The sequence below is a fragment of the Danaus plexippus genome, assembly GCF_018135715.1.
Source record: "Danaus plexippus chromosome 29 unlocalized genomic scaffold, MEX_DaPlex mxdp_37, whole genome shotgun sequence".
Taxonomy (NCBI): domain Eukaryota; kingdom Metazoa; phylum Arthropoda; class Insecta; order Lepidoptera; family Nymphalidae; genus Danaus; species Danaus plexippus.
Genome location: NW_026869858.1, coordinates 1 through 20,821, shown reverse-complemented (window position 1 = coordinate 20,821; position 20,821 = coordinate 1). Strand labels below are relative to the sequence as shown.

The 20,821-nt window shown below is 40.1% G+C and overlaps 4 protein-coding genes and 3 pseudogenes across 4 annotated transcripts; all 7 read right to left on the bottom strand.

Annotated features, from left to right (window-relative positions):
* Window positions 1-760: 760 nt before the first annotated feature.
* On the bottom strand, window positions 761-1,246 carry LOC133320570 (histone H3-like; annotated as a pseudogene).
* A 695-nt stretch (window positions 1,247-1,941) lies between these two features.
* Window positions 1,942-2,451, bottom strand: LOC133320560 (histone H2B). The gene has a single exon (XM_061529197.1). It carries the CDS (start codon window positions 2,377-2,379, stop codon window positions 2,005-2,007), a length of 375 nt encoding a protein of 124 aa, XP_061385181.1. The 5' UTR covers window positions 2,380-2,451; the 3' UTR covers window positions 1,942-2,004.
* Window positions 2,452-3,011: 560 nt separating this feature from the next.
* On the bottom strand, window positions 3,012-4,013 carry LOC133320567 (histone H2A-like; annotated as a pseudogene).
* A 1,067-nt stretch (window positions 4,014-5,080) lies between these two features.
* LOC133320566 (histone H1B-like) lies at window positions 5,081-6,571 on the bottom strand (annotated as a pseudogene).
* Window positions 6,572-7,784: 1,213 nt separating this feature from the next.
* Window positions 7,785-16,466, bottom strand: LOC133320545 (uncharacterized). The gene is given in 6 exon segments (XM_061529138.1): window positions 7,785-7,964; window positions 7,967-8,105; window positions 9,192-9,527; window positions 12,141-12,152; window positions 12,917-12,941; window positions 16,089-16,466. Coding segments are annotated over 6 exon segments (984 nt in total). The 5' UTR covers window positions 16,382-16,466; the 3' UTR covers window position 7,785.
* LOC133320544 (histone H2B-like) lies at window positions 10,170-10,727 on the bottom strand. Its single transcript, XM_061529137.1, is given in 3 exon segments — window positions 10,170-10,568; window positions 10,571-10,612; window positions 10,615-10,727. Coding segments are annotated over 3 exon segments (366 nt in total). The 5' UTR covers window positions 10,661-10,727; the 3' UTR covers window positions 10,170-10,290.
* An 836-nt stretch (window positions 16,467-17,302) lies between the features above and the next one.
* LOC133320543 (histone H3) lies at window positions 17,303-17,821 on the bottom strand. Its single transcript, XM_061529136.1, has one exon. The coding sequence runs from the start codon at window positions 17,799-17,801 to the stop codon at window positions 17,391-17,393; it is 411 nt and encodes a 136-aa protein (XP_061385120.1). The 5' UTR covers window positions 17,802-17,821; the 3' UTR covers window positions 17,303-17,390.
* Between the last annotated feature and the right edge of the window lie 3,000 nt (window positions 17,822-20,821).

The following is a 20,821-nucleotide window of genomic DNA, read 5'->3' as shown; positions in this document are numbered from 1 at the left end:
GGCGAGGGACGGGGTACTATATCGCCCTCCCCGGACCCCGCGACACACTGTCCGTCGTGCCTCTAGAGTAATGTTTCTCTTAAATTTTTTTTTTGTTATAAATATGTATATAAATATATATATTTTATATATACATATGAATATGAATAAAAAATAAATAGACATATACATAATAAAACATATTTACAATCGTTCTTAGAAAGAAACTGAAGAGAGGCACCTGCGCAGTAGTTGGAACTGCCATCTACAAAGTAAAGCCGACGACACGATGGGGGACTAACATGTTTCGACTTGTTTCCAGAATTCATGTAATTATTAATACTATTATTATTATTATTTTGTATACTTTACTTTCGTCGTAACATTACGTCCAATATTTTATTTTTTACACGCGTTTATATTAATATGTTGTTATTGCTACTTATACATATCTATCGATTTATTTGATCTAAATACTGGTGCTGTGTGTGGTTAATAATAAATACGTAACATAATAAATTTTATATTAGGTATATAAAATATTTCTCCGTTCACTAATTATATATTATTATTGTTCAAAGATAGGCATAATATTGTTGTTTAGACGTTATCGGTCGTATGAAACGTTATTTATTAATTCAGATATATATGCGGCCCTGAAAAGGGCCTTTTTTATATTCGTTGTTGTGTTGTTTATATACGTAGGATGAACTATAAATATATGTGTGTGTATGTATATATATATATATATATATATATATATATATACAATTTCCAGTATTATAACAACACACACACACAACTATTTAGGTACATACACATATAAAAAAACAACACCATTGACACTTCTACGTTTAGGCACGTTCGCCGCGAATCCTTCTTGCTAGCTGGATGTCCTTAGGCATAATAGTGACGCGTTTAGCGTGAATAGCGCAAAGGTTCGTGTCTTCGAAGAGACCTACGAGATACGCCTCGCTAGCCTCCTGCAGAGCCATCACCGCAGAGCTCTGGAAACGCAGATCGGTCTTGAAATCTTGAGCTATCTCACGTACTAGACGTTGGAAGGGTAGCTTGCGGATGAGAAGTTCCGTGCTCTTCTGGTAGCGACGGATCTCACGAAGTGCCACAGTACCGGGTCTGTAACGATGAGGCTTCTTCACTCCTCCGGTTGCCGGTGCGCTCTTACGGGCGGCCTTCGTGGCTAGCTGTTTACGTGGTGCCTTACCACCGGTTGATTTACGAGCGGTTTGTTAGTACGAGCCATTATTAATAAAAAGTAGTAATAATAATAAAACTACTACTACTACTACTAATCTATCGGTAAATTCTACACGGAACGGCGAAACGACGGACAGTTGTGCACTACAGCGACGATCGAACTATAATGACAGCCGTTTTAAAACCGACGGGCTCTTATATACGTACTCCGGAGGCGGTCGGCGGGGATCGTTCGAGGCGTTCGGGTTTCGGCTTCTAGTCACTAAATCGACACCGTCGTCTTCGTAATTAGCATTATGAGTAGTATAGTAGTTGTCGTTTTGTAATAATTTTGATCGTCTTAAGTATATATATATACACACAAATTATATAGAATTTTTAAAAACGACACGATCAACTCATTACTCTATTCAATTATATCTATATTCTAGAATATCTTCTACGTATCCATATTGATATTATAGTTATACAGATTTATCATATACATACATATCGTAAGTCGACGATCAGTTCTTTAATACATACAATATATTATAATGATATATATTAAGCAACTAACTATATTTTAATGTATTGAAAGAATAATATCGAGCTGGATGATCGTTCGATGTGTTGAAACTTATATTAATAATAATATAATTATTATTATTTTATGGGAATCATTTTGTGGCCCTGAAAAGGGCCTTTTTTATAATCTTATAAAATCACATATACACCTCCTATATGATAGGTGATAATTATTATAAGTGTTGTTTTATGATGATGTTATAACGTTTTTTTTTTTTCGTTATTTAATAACGAAACATTTCACTTGGAACTGGTGTACTTAGTGACGGCTTTGGTCCCTTCACTGACGGCGTGCTTGGCCAACTCGCCGGGCAGCAACAGTCTCACGGACGTCTGAACCTCCCTCGATGTAATGGTGGATCTCTTGTTGTAGTGCGCGAGACGTGATGCTTCGGCGGCGATGCGTTCGAATATATCGTTCACGAAGGAGTTCATGATAGACATGGCCTTACTTGAGATACCGGTGTCGGGATGCACCTGCTTCAGAACTTTGTAGATGTAAATAGCGTAGCTCTCCTTCCTCTTGTGCTTCTTCTTCTTCTTGTCCGATTTGGAGATGTTCTTTTGGGCTTTGCCGGATTTCTTGGCTGCCTTACCGCTCGTTTTAGGCGGCATCTTCAATTATAATAACGACGACAACAACAACAACAACAACCGAATAATCTTACGATATAATTATCGATGCGAAGTGATTCAGCAGTGCGCGCGGTACGAAGTACAAGACGCTTGTGTTCAAAAAATTTCACAGAAATTTGCTACTATTTATTATTTTTATGTTCAAGCCGATACGTGTGTATCGAGCACGCTCGTCCCCGCCGACCAATGGGAAGCGGTTTCGACGATGGGGTCCGAAGTGAATTATACGTTGGGGGGGGGGGGGGGGGGCTGGGCGAATTCCTAGTTTCTTCGTCGGCGGTAGGAGAGTCATGAAAAAATAAAATAATAACAATATCAAAAATAACCATGTTGCCAAAATATAAATGACACAATGTAAGTTATAAGTTTTATAATAACAATATCTCAAAAATAGTTCAGTCAGTATGCGAATATCGGTGTTTCCTATTATTATTTAATTTATTATATACATATATATTCTTATTAATTAAAATGTAATTAACACAAATTAGTTTTCGGTTTTATTAAATGCTTTGTGATCTTTTTGTTAAATTTTAAATTTAGTAATAATAATAATAATAATAATCGCATTAAGCAGATCATCGGCTTACAAAAGTAGATTATTCTTTGTTATTTAATTTGTTTTTCATAAAGTCATATATAATTATATACTGAGCGTAGGCAATTTCTTAATTATATGAATACGTAAAACGATAATAAATATATATTTTATTATAATTGACGACGTCTCGTATCGTTGGAACTGTTCGTATATATATATAAAATACATATACGTTAAACAACGATTTATTTTGTGGCCCTGAAAAGGGCCTTTTAAAACATCATTTGGATGTATGACTATATACATACAAAAAAAAAAAATAAAATAAATAAACAAACATCACATCATCCCCATTCCCTATAAGAAACACTTCTCACTCTCTCTATATTATCAGTAATATAAAAATACTGACATGCACTATTACTTCACAAGAAGAATGAGTCGGTTAGTGCGAGTAATGAAGATGTTGTTGTTGTTGTTGTTATTATTTTTTCATACATCTCTGTATGATTCTGTATCTGTCTGTATATAGTGATGACACGATGGTGCGCTGTCCGATGATGTTGACGACGATGGTTAATGTGAGGGGGGCTGGCTGTCATTTAGGCCTTCTTCTCCGTTTTCTTTGGCAGTAATACGGCCTGGATGTTTGGTAGTACACCTCCCTGAGCTATCGTCACACCCGATAGAAGCTTGTTCAACTCTTCGTCGTTCCTTATGGCTAGCTGAAGATGTCTAGGTATGATTCTGGTCTTCTTGTTGTCTCTGGCAGCGTTACCGGCCAACTCGAGAACTTCAGCTGCAAGATATTCCATAACGGCAGCGAGATAAACGGGAGCACCGGCACCGACGCGCTCCGCGTAGTTACCTTTCTCAACAATCTGTGTATACGACCCACAGGAAACTGTAGACCCGCACGGTTAGAACGAGACTTTGCCTTTCCCTTAACTTTGCCACCTTTACCACGTCCAGACATTGTTGTTAATATAGAATGTTATTAACGGTTTAGTCGAAAAAATATAACGAACGAACGAACGAACGAAACACCTATTATTATTATACACACGACGGACAGAGAGTCGACGTATATATAAAATTTTGTAGGTCGCCTCGATCGTTTATACTTCTACACGTACTGGTGGGGATATAGACGAATAACGAGCTAAAGTAGACGTGGAGTGGGGAGGGGTTTCCAAAACTAAACTGAGGTAAAAGAAAAATATTGCAAGTGATAGGGAGCTTACATAGTGATGATGATGATAGTTATGAGATTATTATAATTATGTTTTCATTATTATTATTATTATTATTATTGCAATGTAACTAATATTTTTCATAATATCATCATATTTATTATAACACGAATGAGTATGTTTAATACTGACGTTATTCTCAGATTAAATTATTATTATTGAATTGTACGCTATTTTCGTACATACTATTATTTCTGATTATACATATCTAATCTATCTATCTATCTATCTATCTGTATATCTATCTATATGTATATCTATCTATCTGTATATTATTTAAGACGATCTTTGTCAGTTGGAAAACGAGAACACACCATTGGGTTCATAATGAAACATATGTTAGCCCTGAAAAGGGCTTTTTATTTATTTTTCTTTTGCTTTCTTTCGTATCTGCGACGTGTGCTAGTAAGATGAACGTCACTCTCGTCGATTCTTCGAACGTTGTAGTGTATGGGGGCACGGAGAGACAGTGCGATGCCGTCGGTGTGTGTGTGCGTGGGCGTGTGTGTGTGTGATATCGATGATATTTAAGAATGTTTCACACACAAAAACTGAACATAATTAATAACCTATGTACATTCGGCTTGACAATTTCCAATTGAATCAAGTTGTTATGATGATCGTTATTATTATTATTATTATATCAAATAAATAATAATTTTCGATTCTATCGTAATTCTATACGACGACTTTGATATTCAAATATACAAACACACTAATATCAACAACAACAACAACAACCCCCGGGTCCCGCGTATCAACATCATCATCATCATCATCATCATCATTGAACGGAATCGAAGATGACGCTCAAACTCACGGTGCCGATGCTGCCGCCGCCGTCGCTGATTTACGCGATAGATAAAGTAATATTAAAAAAAAATTATTACTTTTTCGCTGCTGCTGCTTTCTTAGCTGGGTTTCGATTTCGGGGTACCGGCGGCTGCTTTCTTGTTTCGGGGCTTTTGGTTTCTTAGTGGGAGGTTTGGCGCTCTTCTTGGCCTTGGATGCTGCTCCTTTGGCCTTAGACGCTGCCGCTGAGGATGCGGCAGAGGCGTTGGCGGATGCGGAACCTTTCTTAGCAGCAGCTGGCTTCTTTTTGGCAGCCGCGGCTGCGGCTGCGGCCGCTTTCTTATCCCTAGCCGCCGCCGCCGATGCTTTAGCTTTAGATGGTGAAGACGCAGCGGACGAAGCTGCGGTACCGCCTTTCTTACCTCCCTTCGCGGCCACTGCCGATGCCGTGGCGGCGGCTTTCTTAGATTTAGCCGATGCCGAAGATGCTGCAGCCCTACCGCCTCCGGCGGGACCACCGCCGCTGGCCTTACCGCCACCTCCCGACGATGAGGGTTTCTTTGCTGCCGATGATTTAGATTCCAATTTGAAAGAACCAGAAGCACCCTTTCCCTTTGTCTGTATTAGGGCACCGGATTCGACGGCGCTCTTAAGATATTTTCTTATGAACGGTGCCAATTTCTCTGTATCGACTTTGTATTGAGCGGCGATGTATTTCTTGATGGCCTGTAACGATGAACCGCTGCGCTCCTTCAACTCTTTAATGGCGTTGTTGACCATTTCAGCGGTTTTAGGATGCGTAGGTTTAGCCTTAGGTTTCTTCGATCCAGCCGCTGCGGCGGCGGCGGCGGCCGCTGCGGCCGCTGCCGCTTTCGGTTTCTTCGCCGGTGTAGCCGGAGCTGGAGTTTCGGATGCTACTGCGGTATCTGCCATTTTACTTCTTTTTAAAACGAACACACACACAGTTTACGGAACACAACTAACAATAAGACTGACTGACAGACAGACAGACAGACAGACAGACAAAACGAAAAGCAAAAAGAAAATAAAATAAAAATGTTATTTTATTTTATACGAACACGAAAGTGGACGCGTGACGACGACTTTTATTATACGTAATAATGAGCGAGAGAAGATATACGAACTCGTTTCGCCGCAGAGGTCGCTAGTGGATTCATGAACGTCGAATATACCGTAAGGAGAACCGCGTTGTCGCTAAACATTTTCACGTACGAACACTTCTAACTTTTCACTAACATCCATCCGTTTTATACGTTTTATTTAATATAATATATATGTTTATTTAAATTCAAAGATGCAATATGATTAATCTTAAACCTGACTCTCAATATCAACAATGAATTACATAATTAACGTAGATAGCATAGATTAATAGACGTTTGAATTCGATATATCATTCGGGACGTACCTAAGGTCTCGTTTAAAAGTTATTTTTCTCATTTAGAATACCTTATAATCTAATGTAATATCGATTAATTGAAAACGAAGACATCACTCCAATACCCTGATAACATAATCATCGTCTGTTATGATTTATGAACGGTTTATGCGGCATCGAAGTCTGGTCTCGTAAAACACACACTAGGAGGCTAGAGTATGGCGAGAAGCAAAGGCGAATGAATGCATCATCATCGTCGTCGTCTTCGTAGTGGTCGTCGTCGTCGTCGTCGTCGTTTTAATTATTATTAGATAATAATATAACAGGACGTTAATTTTATTATATAATTGATTGTAATAGAAGATGAATATTATGATGATACGATTATCGAAATGACGATGGTTGTAGTAGTAGTAGTAGTTGTGTTGTTGTTAGTGTGGTTGTGGTAGTATCATCGATCACCTCAATTTATTTAAAATGTTAAATTAATTAATAATAATATTTATATAGGTACATCGTGGGATGTCCGTTTGATATACATAATAAATACATCGATACATATTACATATATTCGGAGGGATAAGAAAATATGAATTGTATTCAGAGAAGAATTATAATAAAAGTATGCACCTATATACGAGTGTATATATATATTATGTATATAAATTCGTAGAATAATAACATAATCAAATAATTAATTAAGTAATTACATAATTAAATAATATACCCCCTTAAGATATACCTTGTATGAGTTGGCGATTAGTAGATAATATAAATTCATATATAATAATAATAATAATAATAACAATAATAATATATGTATTATTAGTGTTATATATATGAGAGTTAATAATGTGTTCGTTTACTGTGTTTGTCGTCGTGAGAGTAGATTTTAGTAAGTTGAATTTGAAATCCAACTAGATAGGTGGAGTTCGGGCACCACCTATACCTATCATCCATTTTATATTATTCCGTCGTTGAAACTCGTATTCGATATTCACTATTGTGAATAATATATTTAACGGATACATATGCGGCCCTGAAAAGGGCCTTTTTTTAAAAAACAAAAATATTTCCGATGACACATGATATAAAGCGAGAAGAGAAAAATTTATATTCCAGTCGGGCGGAGAAGAATCGGCACAGGCACAGGCACTCGCTCGATCGGTCACTCAGTCACACGCGAGACGTATATATATATATATATACACATGTATATATTGACAAGACGACATTTCTTCACTTATTATTCGTGACGATGAGATGATATCGTCATGATGATGTTGTCGGTGTCGGTGTTGGTGTTGGTGTTGGTGTGGTGTTGGTGTTGTTGTGTTCCTCTTCTGCTTTATATCACGTAGTCGGGAGCCGGTTATATACGTATAGACACGCGCGAACGTTTAACCGCCGAAACCGTATAGGGTGCGTCCCTGTCGCTTCAGGGCGTACACGACGTCCATGGCTGTGACGGTCTTCCTCTTCGCGTGCTCGGTGTACGTGACGGCGTCGCGGATGACGTTCTCTAGGAATACTTTGAGAACGCCTCTGGTCTCTTCGTATATCAGACCGGAGATACGTTGACGCCGCCTCTGCGTGCCAGACGACGTATGGCCGGTTTGGTGATACCCTGGATGTTATCACGGAGTACTTTCCTGTGTCGCTTGGCTCCACCTTTTCCCAGACCCTTTCCTCCTTTACCGCGACCGGTCATGATGATGTAGTCGTTGCGATTATTATTATTTCTTCTTCACTTCTTTACGATTTCGAACGTTCCGAACGATAGCGTTGCGCGCGCGTGTCGTTCCGTGTGTAAAATCGTCTGATACAAATGCGTTCCTTTTATAGTGTATCGGTAGTTTACTGGTGGGGGGAAACGTACGATGTGGTGGTGTGGATGTACGGGGCGAGGGACGGGGTACTATATCGCCCTCCCCGGACCCCGCGACACACTGTCCGTCGTGCCTCTAGAGTAATGTTTCTCTTAAATTTTTTTTGTTATAAATAGTATATAAATATATTATTTTAATATACATATGAATATGAATAAAAAATAAATAGACATATACATAATAAAACATATTTACAATCGTTCTTAGAAAGAAACTGAAGAGAGGCACCTGCGCAGTAGTTGGAACTGCCATCTACAAAGTAAAGCCGACGACACGATGGGGGACTAACATGTTTCGACTTGTTTCCAGAATTCATGTAATTATTAATACTATTATTATATTATTTTGTATACTTTACTTTCGTCGTAACATTACGTCCAATATTTTATTTTTTTACACGCGTATTATATTAATATGTTGTTATTGCTACTTATACATATCTATCGATTTATTTGATCTAAATACTGGTGCTGTGTGTGTTAATAATAAATACGTAACATAATAAATTTTATATTAGGTATATAAAATATTTCTCCGTTCACTAATTATATATTATTATTGTTCAAAGATAGGCATAATATTGTTGTTTAGACGTTATCGGTCGTATGAAACGTTATTTTATTAATTCAGATATATATGCGGCCCTGAAAAGGGCCTTTTTTATATTCGTTGTTGTGTTGTTTATATACGTAGGATGAACTATAAATATATGTGTGTGTATGTATATATATATATATATAATATATATATATATATACAATTCCAGTATTATAACAACACACACACACAACTATTTAGGTACATACACATATAAAAAAACAACACCATTGACACTTCTACGTTTAGGCACGTTCGCCGCGAATCCTTCTTGCTAGCTGGATGTCCTTAGGCATAATAGTGACGCGTTTAGCGTGAATAGCGCAAAGGTTCGTGTCTTCGAAGAGACCTACGAGATACGCCTCGCTAGCCTCCTGCAGAGCCATCACCGCAGAGCTCTGGAAACGCAGATCGGTCTTGAAATCTTGAGCTATCTCACGTACTAGACGTTGGAAGGGTAGCTTGCGGATGAGAAGTTCCGTGCTCTTCTGGTAGCGACGGATCTCACGAAGTGCCACAGTACCGGGTCTGTAACGATGAGGCTTCTTCACTCCTCCGGTTGCCGGTGCGCTCTTACGGGCGGCCTTCGTGGCTAGCTGTTTACGTGGTGCCTTACCACCGGTTGATTTACGAGCGGTTTGTTTAGTACGAGCCATTATTAATAAAAAGTAGTAATAATAATAAAACTACTACTACTACTACTAATCTATCGGTAAATTCTACACGGAACGGCGAAACGACGGACAGTTGTGCACTACAGCGACGATCGAACTATAATGACAGCCGTTTTAAAACCGACGGGCTCTTATATACGTACTCCGGAGGCGGTCGGCGGGGATCGTTCGAGGCGTTCGGTTTCGGCTTCTAGTCACTAAATCGACACCGTCGTCTTCGTAATTAGCATTATGAGTAGTATAGTAGTTGTCGTTTTGTAATAATTTTGATCGTCTTAAGTATTATATATATACACACAAATTATATAGAATTTTTAAAAACGACACGATCAACTCATTACTCTATTCAATTATATCTATATTCTAGAATATCTTCTACGTATCCATATTGATATTATAGTTATACAGATTTTATCATATACATACATATCGTAAGTCGACGATCAGTCTTTAATACATACAATATATTATAATGATATATATTAAGCAACTAACTATATTTTAATGTATTGAAAGAATAATATCGAGCTGGATGATCGTTCGATGTGTTGAAACTTATTAATAATAATATAATTATTATTATTATTTTATGGGAATCATTTTGTGGCCCTGAAAAGGGCCTTTTTTTATAATCTTATAAAATCACATATACACCTCCTATATGATAGGTGATAATTATTATAAGTGTTGTTTTATGATGATGTTATAACGTTTTTTTTTTTTCGTTATTTAATAACGAAACATTTCACTTGGAACTGGTGTACTTAGTGACGGCTTTGGTCCCTTCACTGACGGCGTGCTTGGCCAACTCGCCGGGCAGCAACAGTCTCACGGACGTCTGAACCTCCCTCGATGTAATGGTGGATCTCTTGTTGTAGTGCGCGAGACGTGATGCTTCGGCGGCGATGCGTTCGAATATATCGTTCACGAAGGAGTTCATGATAGACATGGCCTTACTTGAGATACCGGTGTCGGGATGCACCTGCTTCAGAACTTTGTAGATGTAAATAGCGTAGCTCTCCTCCTCTTGTGCTTCTTCTTCTTGTCCGATTTGGAGATGTTCTTTGGGCTTTGCCGGATTTCTTGGCTGCCTTACCGCTCGTTTTAGGCGGCATCTTCAATTATAATAACGACGACAACAACAACAACAACAACCGAATAATCTTACGATATAATTATCGATGCGAAGTGATTCCAGCAGTGCGCGCGTACGAAGTACAAGACGCTTGTGTTCAAAAAATTTCACAGAAATTTGCTACTATTATTATTTTTATGTTCAAGCCGATACGTGTGTATCGAGCACGCTCGTCCCCGCCGACCAATGGGAAGCGGTTTCGACGATGGGGTCCGAAGTGAATTATACGTTGGGGGGGGGGGGGGGGCTGGGCGAATTCCTAGTTTCTTCGTCGGCGGTAGGAGAGTCATGAAAAAATAAAATAATAACAATATCAAAAATAACCATGTTGCCAAAATATAAATGACACAATGTAAGTTATAAGTTTTATAATAACAATATCTCAAAAATAGTTCAGTCAGTATGCGAATATCGGTGTTTCCTATTATTATTTAATTTATTATATACATATATATTCTTATTAATTAAAATGTAATTAACACAAATTAGTTTTCGGTTTTATTAAATGCTTTGTGATCTTTTGTTAAATTTTAAATTAGTAATAATAATAATAATAATAATCGCATTAAGCAGATCATCGGTACAAAGTAGATTATTCTTTGTTATTTAATTTGTTTTTCATAAAGTCATATATAATTATATACTGAGCGTAGGCAATTTCTTAATTATATGAATACGTAAAACGATAATAAATATATATTTTATTATAATTGACGACGTCTCGTATCGTTGGAACTGTTCGTATATATATATAAAATACATATACGTTAAACAACGATTTATTTTGTGGCCCTGAAAAGGGCCTTTTAAAAACATCTTTGGATGTATGACTATATACATACAAAAAAAAAAATAAATAAATAAACAAACATCACATCATCCCCATTCCCTATAAGAAACACTTCTCACTCTCTCTCTATATTATCAGTAATATAAAAATACTGACATGCACTATTACTTCACAAGAAGAATGAGTCGGTTAGTGCGAGTAATGAAGATGTGTTGTTGTTGTTGTTATTATTTTTTCATACATCTCTGTATGATTCTGTATCTGTCTGTATAGTGATGACACGATGGTGCGCTGTCCGATGATGTTGACGACGATGGTTAATGTGAGGGGGGCTGGCTGTCATTTAGGCCTTCTTCTCCGTTTTCTTGGCAGTAATACGGCCTGGATGTTGGTAGTACACCTCCCTGAGCTATCGTCACACCCGATAGAAGCTTGTTCAACTCTTCGTCGTTCCTTATGGCTAGCTGAAGATGTCTAGGTATGATTCTGGTCTTCTTGTTGTCTCTGGCAGCGTTACCGGCCAACTCGAGAACTTCAGCTGCAAGATATTCCATAACGGCAGCGAGATAAACGGGAGCACCGGCACCGACGCGCTCCGCGTAGTTACCTTTTCTCAACAATCTGTGTATACGACCCACAGGAAACTGTAGACCCGCACGGTTAGAACGAGACTTTGCCTTCCCTTAACTTTGCCACCTTACCACGTCCAGACATTGTTGTTAATATAGAATGTTATTAACGGTTTAGTCGAAAAAATATAACGAACGAACGAACGAACGAAACACCTATTATTATTATACACACGACGGACAGAGAGTCGACGTATATATAAAAATTTTGTAGGTCGCCTCGATCGGTTATACTTCTACACGTACTGGTGGGGATATAGACGAATAACGAGCTAAAGTAGACGTGGAGTGGGGAGGGGTTTCCAAAACTAAACTGAGGTAAAAGAAAAATATTGCAAGTGATAGGGAGCTTACATAGTGATGATGATGATAGTTATGAGATTATTATAATTATGTTTTCATTATTATTATTATTATTATTATTGCAATGTAACTAATATTTTTCATAATATATCATCATATTTATATAACACGAATGAGTATGTTTAATACTGACGTTATCTCAGATTATAAATATTATTATTGAATTGTACGCTATTTTCGTACATACTATTATTTCTGATTATACATATCTAATCTATCTATCTATCTATCTATCTGTATCTATCTATATGTTATCTATCTATCTGTTATATTTAAGACGATCTTTGTCAGTTGGAAAACGAGAACACACCATTGGGTTCATAATGAAACATATGTTAGCCCTGAAAAGGGCTTTATTTATTTTTCTTTTGCTTTCTTTCGTATCTGCGACGTGTGCTAGTAAGATGAACGTCACTCTCGTCGATTCTTCGAACGTTGTAGTGTATGGGGGCACGGAGAGACAGTGCGATGCCGTCGGTGTGTGTGTGCGTGGGCGGTGTGTGTGTGATATCGATATTTAAGAATGTTTCACACACAAAAACTGAACATAATTAATAACCTATGTACATTCGGCTTGACAATTTCCAATTGAATCAAGTTGTTATGATGATCGTTATTTATTATTATATATATCAATATAAAAAATTTTCGATTCTATCGTAATTCTATACGACGACTTGATATTCAAATATACAAACACACTAATATCAACAACAACAACAACAACCCCGGGTCCCGCGTATCAACATCATCATCATCATCATCATCATCATCATTGAACGGAATCGAAGATGACGCTCAAACTCACGGTGCCGATGCTGCCGCCGCCGTCGCTGATTTACGCGATAGATAAAGTAATATTAAAAAAAAATTATTACTTTTTCGCTGCTGCTTTCTTAGCTGCGGGTTTCGATTTCGGGGTACCGGCGGCTGCTTTCTTCGGTTTCGGGGCTTTTGGTTTCTTAGTGGGAGGTTTGGCGCTCTTCTTGGCCTTGGATGCTGCTCCTTTGGCCTTAGACGCTGCCGCTGAGGATGCGGCAGAGGCGTTGGCGGATGCGGAACCTTTCTTAGCAGCAGCTGGCTTCTTTTTGGCAGCCGCGGCTGCGGGCTGCGGCCGCTTTCTTATCCTAGCCGCCGCCGCCGATGCTTTAGCTTTAGATGGTGAAGACGCAGCGGACGAAGCTGCGGTACCGCCTTTCTTACCTCCTTCGCGGCCACTGCCGATGCCGTGGCGGCGGCTTCTTAGATTTAGCCGATGCCGAAGATGCTGCAGCCCTACCGCCTCCGGCGGGACCACCGCCGCTGGCCTTACCGCCACCTCCCGACGATGAGGGTTTCTTTGCTGCCGATGATTTAGATTCCAATTTGAAAGAACCAGAAGCACCCTTTCCCTTTGTCTGTATTAGGGCACCGGATTCGACGGCGCTCTTAAGATATTTTCTTATGAACGGTGCCAATTTCTCTGTATCGACTTTGTATTGAGCGGCGATGTATTTCTTGATGGCCTGTAACGATGAACCGCTGCGCTCCTTCAACTCTTTAATGGCGTTGTTGACCATTTCAGCGGTTTTAGGATGCGTAGGTTTAGCCTTAGGTTTCTTCGATCCAGCCGCTGCGGCGGCGGCGGCGGCCGCTGCGGCCGCTGCCGCTTTCGGTTTCTTCGCCGGTGTAGCCGGAGCTGGAGTTTCGGATGCTACTGCGGTATCTGCCATTTTACTTCTTTTAAAACGAACACACACACAGTTTACGGAACACAACTAACAATAAGACTGACTGACAGACAGACAGACAGACAGACAGACAAAACGAAAAGCAAAAGAAAATAAAATAAAATGTTATTTTATTTTATACGAACACGAAAGTGGACGCGTGACGACGACTTTTATTATACGTAATAATGAGCGAGAGAAGATATACGAACTCGTTTCGCCGCAGAGGTCGCTAGTGGATTCATGAACGTCGAATATACCGTAGGAGAACCGCGTTGTCGCTAAACATTTTCACGTACGAACACTTCTAACTTTTCACTAACATCCATCCGTTTTATACGTTTTATTTAATATAATATATATGTTTATTTAAATTCAAAGATGCGATATGATTAATCTTAAACCTGACTCTCAATATCAACAATGAATTACATAATTAACGTAGATAGCATAGATTAATAGACGTTTGAATTCGATATATCATTCGGGACGTACCTAAGGTCTCGTTTAAAAGTTTTTTTCATTTAGAATACCTTATAATCTAATGTAATATCGATTAATTGAAAACGAAGACATCACTCCAATACCCTGATAACATAATCATCGTCTGTTATGATTTATGAACGGTTTATGCGGCATCGAAGTCTGGTCTCGTAAAACACACACTAGGAGGCTAGAGTATGGCGAGAAGCAAAGGCGAATGAATGCATCATCATCGTCGTCTTCGTAGTGGTCGTCGTCGTCGTCGTCGTTTTTATATTAATATTAGATAATAATAATAACAGGACGTTAATTTTATTATATAATTGATTGTATAATAGAAGATGAATATTATGATGATACGATTATCGAAATGACGATGGTTGTAGTAGTAGTTGTTGTTGTTGTTAGTGTGGTTGTGGTAGTATCATCGATCACCTCAATTTATTTAAAATGTTAAATTAATTAATAATAATATTTATATATTGTAGGTACATCGATGGGATGTCCGTTTGATATACATAATAAATACATCGATACATATTACGTATATTCGGAGGGATAAGAAAATATGAATTGTATTCAGAGAAGAATTATAATAAAAGTATGCACCTATATACGAGTGTATATATATATATATATATTATGTATATAAATTCGTAGAATAATAACATAATCAAATAATTAATTAAGTAATTACATAATTAAATAATATACCCCCTTAAGATATACCTTGTATGAGTTGGCGATTAGTAGATAAATATAAATTCATATAATAATAATAATAATAATAACAATAATAAAATATATGTATTTATTAGTGTTATGATATGAGAGTTAATAATGTGTTCGTTTACTGTGTTTGTCGTCGTGAGAGTAGATTTTAGTAAGTTGAATTTGAAATCAAACTAGATAGGTTCGGTTCGGCACCACCTACCACCACCACCTATACCTATCATCCATTTTATATTATTCCGTCGTTGAAACTCGTATTACAGATAGATATTCACTATTGTGAATAATATATTTTAACGGATACATATGCGGCCCTGAAAAGGGCCTTTTTTTTAAAAAACAAAAATATTTCCGATGACACATGATATAAAGCGAGAAGAGAAAATTTATATTCGTATAATATTATTCCAGTCGGGCAGTCGGGCGGAGAAGAATCGGCACAGGCACAGGCACTCGCTCGATCGGTCACTCAGTCACACGCGAGACGTATATATATATACACATGTATATATATTGACAAGACGACATTTCATCAGTTTATTCTTCGTGACGATGAGATGATATCGTCATGATGATGTTGTCGGTGTCGGTGTCGGTGTCGGTGTTGGTGTTGTTGTTGTTCCTATTCTGCTTTATATCACGTAGTCGGGAGCCGGTTATATACGTATAGACACGCCGAACGTTTAACCGCCGAAACCGTATAGGGTGCGTCCCTGTCGCTTCAGGGCGTACACGACGTCCATGGCTGTGACGGTCTTCCTCTTCGCGTGCTCGGTGTAAGTGACGGCGTCGCGGATGACGTTCTCTAGGAATACTTTGAGAACGCCTCTGGTCTCTTCGTATATCAGACCGGAGATACGTTTGACGCCGCCTCTGCGTGCCAGACGACGTATGGCCGGTTTGGTGATACCCTGGATGTTATCACGGAGTACTTTCCTGTGTCGCTTGGCTCCACCTTTTCCCAGACCCTTTCCTCCTTTACCGCGACCGGTCATGATGATGTAGTCGTTGCGATTATTATTATTTCTTCTTCACTTCTTTACGATTTCGAACGTTCCGAACGATAGCGTTGCGCGCGCGTGTCGTTCCGTGTGTAAAATCGTCCGATACAAATGCGTTCCTTTTATAGTGTATACCGGTAGTTTACTGGTGGGGGGAAACGTACGATGGTGGTGTGGATGTACGGGGCGAGGGACGGGGTACTATATCGCCCTCCCCGGACCCCGCGACACACTGTCCGTCGTGCCTCTAGAGTAATGTTTCTCTTAAATTTTTTTTTTTTGTTATAAATATATTTTATATATACATATGAATATGAATAAAAAATAAATAGACATATACATAATAAAACATATTTACAATCGTTCTTAGAAAGAAACTGAAGAGAGGCACCTGCGCAGTAGTTGGAACTGCCATCTACAAAGTAAAGCCGACGACACGATGGGGGACTAACATGTTTCGACTTGTTTCCAGAATTCATGTAATTATTAATACTATTATTATTATTATTTTGTATACTTTACTTTCGTCGTAACATTACGTCCAATATTTTATTTTTTTACACGCGTATTATATTAATATGTTGTTATTGCTACTTATACATATCTATCGATTTATTTGATCTAAATACTGGTGCTGTGTGTGGTTAATAATAAATACGTAACATAATAAATTTTATATTAGGTATATAAAATATTTTTCCGTTCACTAATTATATATTATTGTTCATAGATAGGCATAATATTGTTGTTTAGGCGTTATCGGTCGTATGAAACGTTATTTTATTAATTCAGATATATATGCGGCCCTGAAAAGGGCCTTTTTTTATATTCGTTGTTGTGTTGTTTATATACGTAGGATGAACTATAAATATATGTGTGTGTATGTATATATATATATATATATATATATATATATACAATTTCCAGTATTATAACAACACACACACACAACTATTTAGGTACATACACATATAAAAAAACAACACCATTGACACTTCTACGTTTAGGCACGTTCGCCGCGAATCCTTCTTGCTAGCTGGATGTCCTTAGGCATAATAGTGACGCGTTTAGCGTGAATAGCGCAAAGGTTCGTGTCTTCGAAGAGACCTACGAGATACGCCTCGCTAGCCTCCTGCAGAGCCATCACCGCAGAGCTCTGGAAACGCAGATCGGTCTTGAAATCTTGAGCTATCTCACGTACTAGACGTTGGAAGGGTAGCTTGCGGATGAGAAGTTCCGTGCTCTTCTGGTAGCGACGGATCTCACGAAGTGCCACAGTACCGGGTCTGTAACGATGAGGCTTCTTCACTCCTCCGGTTGCCGGTGCGCTCTTACGGGCGGCCTTCGTGGCTAGCTGTTTACGTGGTGCCTTACCACCGGTTGATTTACGAGCGGTTTGTTTAGTACGAGCCATTATTAATAAAAAGTAGTAATAATAATAAAACTACTACTACTACTAATCTATCGGTATATTCTACACGGAACGGCGAAACGACGGACAGTTGTGCACTACAGCGACGATCGAACTATAATGACAGCCGTTTTACTCTAGTTTCGAATTGACAAAAGCTGTTAGCCCTATTGGCTTTTACAGCGTCACCGGGAGGGGTGGGCGGCCCGATGGGACCTACCCGTTTACTTCGGGCCCGAAGGGCCCGGATGATGGATACGCCCGTCCCAAGGGTGCCTCTAAGAGGCCGGACCTCGGCTTAGGACGTCGTTGTTGTGGAGGATGGAGTTGGATTTTGGATTGCGTGACGTCCCCCGACGGCAGAACGCCGGAGCGACGTGTATGAAACGGGACCTCGTCTTCGCCGGCGAAGACGGTGTGTGTGAATGTGATTTTGTGTCGTGGGGCTCGTTGCGTCTGTGTTGTCTGTTGTCTTTATGTCGTCAGGGTCTAGGAGAACGTCTTTTGGACGCCTCTTGCCTAACGGGGAGTTGGGTGACGGGGAGTAGTCACACGCTTTGACTACTAGTGGGTTGGGATGAACCGTCGCGGTCTCGAAAAATCTCTTTGAGATCGTCTTGAAGTGTGCAGCTACCGTAGGAAGTCGGAGGTCCCTATGGAGGTCGGAATTCCTGATGTACCAGGGTGCGCCTGTGGCTTTGCGCATGAATCTATTTTGCAGCACTTGCAGTTTGTTGATGGCTGAGGGACGGGCGTGGGCGAAGCACGCGCTCGCGTACGACATGATTGGAAGTATGCAGGTCTTGTAAAGTGTGACCTTATTTCTAAGGGACAGTTTACTTTTACTGCAGATCAGGGGATATAGGCGACCTAGGATGTAGGCTGCCCTATTTCTAACTGACTGAATGTGGGGTCTGAAAGTGAAATAACTATCCAGAGTGACCCCTAGATATTTGGCCCTTTTCTGCCAAGGAATGGGGCTGTCGTACAAGGAAATTTTTCGGGAGGGGATGCCTACTCGATTATTTCTGAAAAAATAATTGCAGTGCTTTTGTCTGGATTAATCTCGATTCTCCATTGGCGAAACCATTTCCCTAAGGTTTTGGCTGCTTTCTGGAGTCGAGAGATGATGTAATCTAGAGACCTTGATGAGGTATAAACTGCGGTGTCATCCGCGAAGAGGGCGAGATGTGTTGGTCCTTTTGGAACCGGGATATCGCTCGTGTATAACGAGTAAAGAATTGGAGATAGATGGAGCCCTGAGGGACTCCTGCTCTTATTGGGCGGGGGGAGGATAGGGTGCCCTCCACTCGATAGCGGAAAGAGCGGTTCGACAAGTAGGCTCGAATAATGTGAACGAGCCTGTCTGACAGCTTTAGTTGAACAGCTTGTAAATCAAGCCGTTGTGCCAGACTTTGTCGAATGCTTTCGCCACATCGAAGAAGATTGCACCCGTTTTATGGGGACGTCTGCTTATAATACCCTTGGTGATGTGCTCCGTGAGCGGTGCACCGGGTGGACGCTGGAGTGCTTGGCTCTGAAGCCGAACTGTTGGTTGGGGAGGATTTTTAATTTCTCCACTTCCTGTTTGAGCCGATTCAAGACGATCCTTTCGTAGACTTTTCCGAGAGTGTTGAGCAGACTAATCGGCCGGTAGCTGCTCGGTAGTTTTTCGGTTTCCCTGGTTTCGGAATACCTATTACTATGGCCTCTTTCCATTGGTCGGGAACGCGCATCCGTTCAGTAGTGCGTTGAAGATGAGGACCAATAGTAAATTAGTCGCGGCGGAAGGATTTTCAGGGCCTTATTCGTGATGCGATCAGGCCCCGATGCTTTTTTAGCGTGGAATCGCGGATGATGTCGGTCACTTCCGGAAGTGACGTTTCTTTAGCGCGGCGTCTACCGGTGGTTGCGTAAGTCTTTGAGCTACGTACTCATCGACTTTATCTATGTGACCCGGGTCACTCGGTTGGTCGCTAGGGGAGCATTGACTCTCAAAACTGTCTGCTAGACATTCGGCCTTCTCTCTGTCGTCGAAAGCGGGTGGTCGGTTTGGTCTAACCAAAGGAGGCATTACCGAGACAGTGTCGCTCTTCATTGCTCTCTGCAACGACCAGAATGCCTGGTGCGTTGGAGAGAGCGACGAGAGTTTCTGTCCCAGCCGTCCTCTCGAAAGGAAGCGAGTGCTTCTCTCACTTGCCTTTGGAGATTACGTAGCGTTCTACGGTTATCGTCTGTCGGTGCTGTGTCATGGGCTCTAGTGGCGGCATTTTTTCTTCTAATTAAATCCCTAATCTCGGGAGGCAGTTCACGACGATCCCTGTGGGACACCGTGATCTGTCTCGTCGAATTGTCTAACGCTTGAGTTATATGTTTAGTAAATAGGGACATGGCGGTCTTCGCAGCTTCTGCTGAGTCTATGGTGTCAGGGATTTGGGATAGCTGCGAAGAGTCTGATTTTAGTCGCTGTTCCAACAGCTTCCAATCGGTAATATTTTTGTTTGGATTGCCGCGGTTTGGGGGGGTCCTAGCTGGATTAGTACTGGTCTGTGGTCTGAATCAAGCTCGGATAGCGCCTCTATCGAATGCAACTGGAGTGTTACGTTCTTCAAGAGGGCTATGTCGAGCACGTCAGGTCTGTCATGTGAGCCGTCATGGAAGGGGTATCGCGTCGGGTGTAGAGGAGCGGTGACCTCTATGTTGAGTTTGTCTACTAACTTGTCTAGTCCCGTCCTCTAATATTTGATTGTCGGGAGTTCCAGCGAGGATGCTTACTATTTAGGTCCCCGGCCAGAATGACCGAGTTCCTAACGAGAGAAGTGACTGAAGGTCGTTCTCCTCTATTGTTTTGATGGGGAAAGATAAACGGATGCTAGTATGATGGGCTGATGCCCCCGTCATACTCACCTGACAGATTGATGCTTCTATGTTTGTAGCTGGGGAGGGTCAAGGGGTATGCAGTGAAGAGCCCTTCTGTAAATATAACTGTACCTCCTCCGGCGGAGAGGCGGTCGTTCCTAATG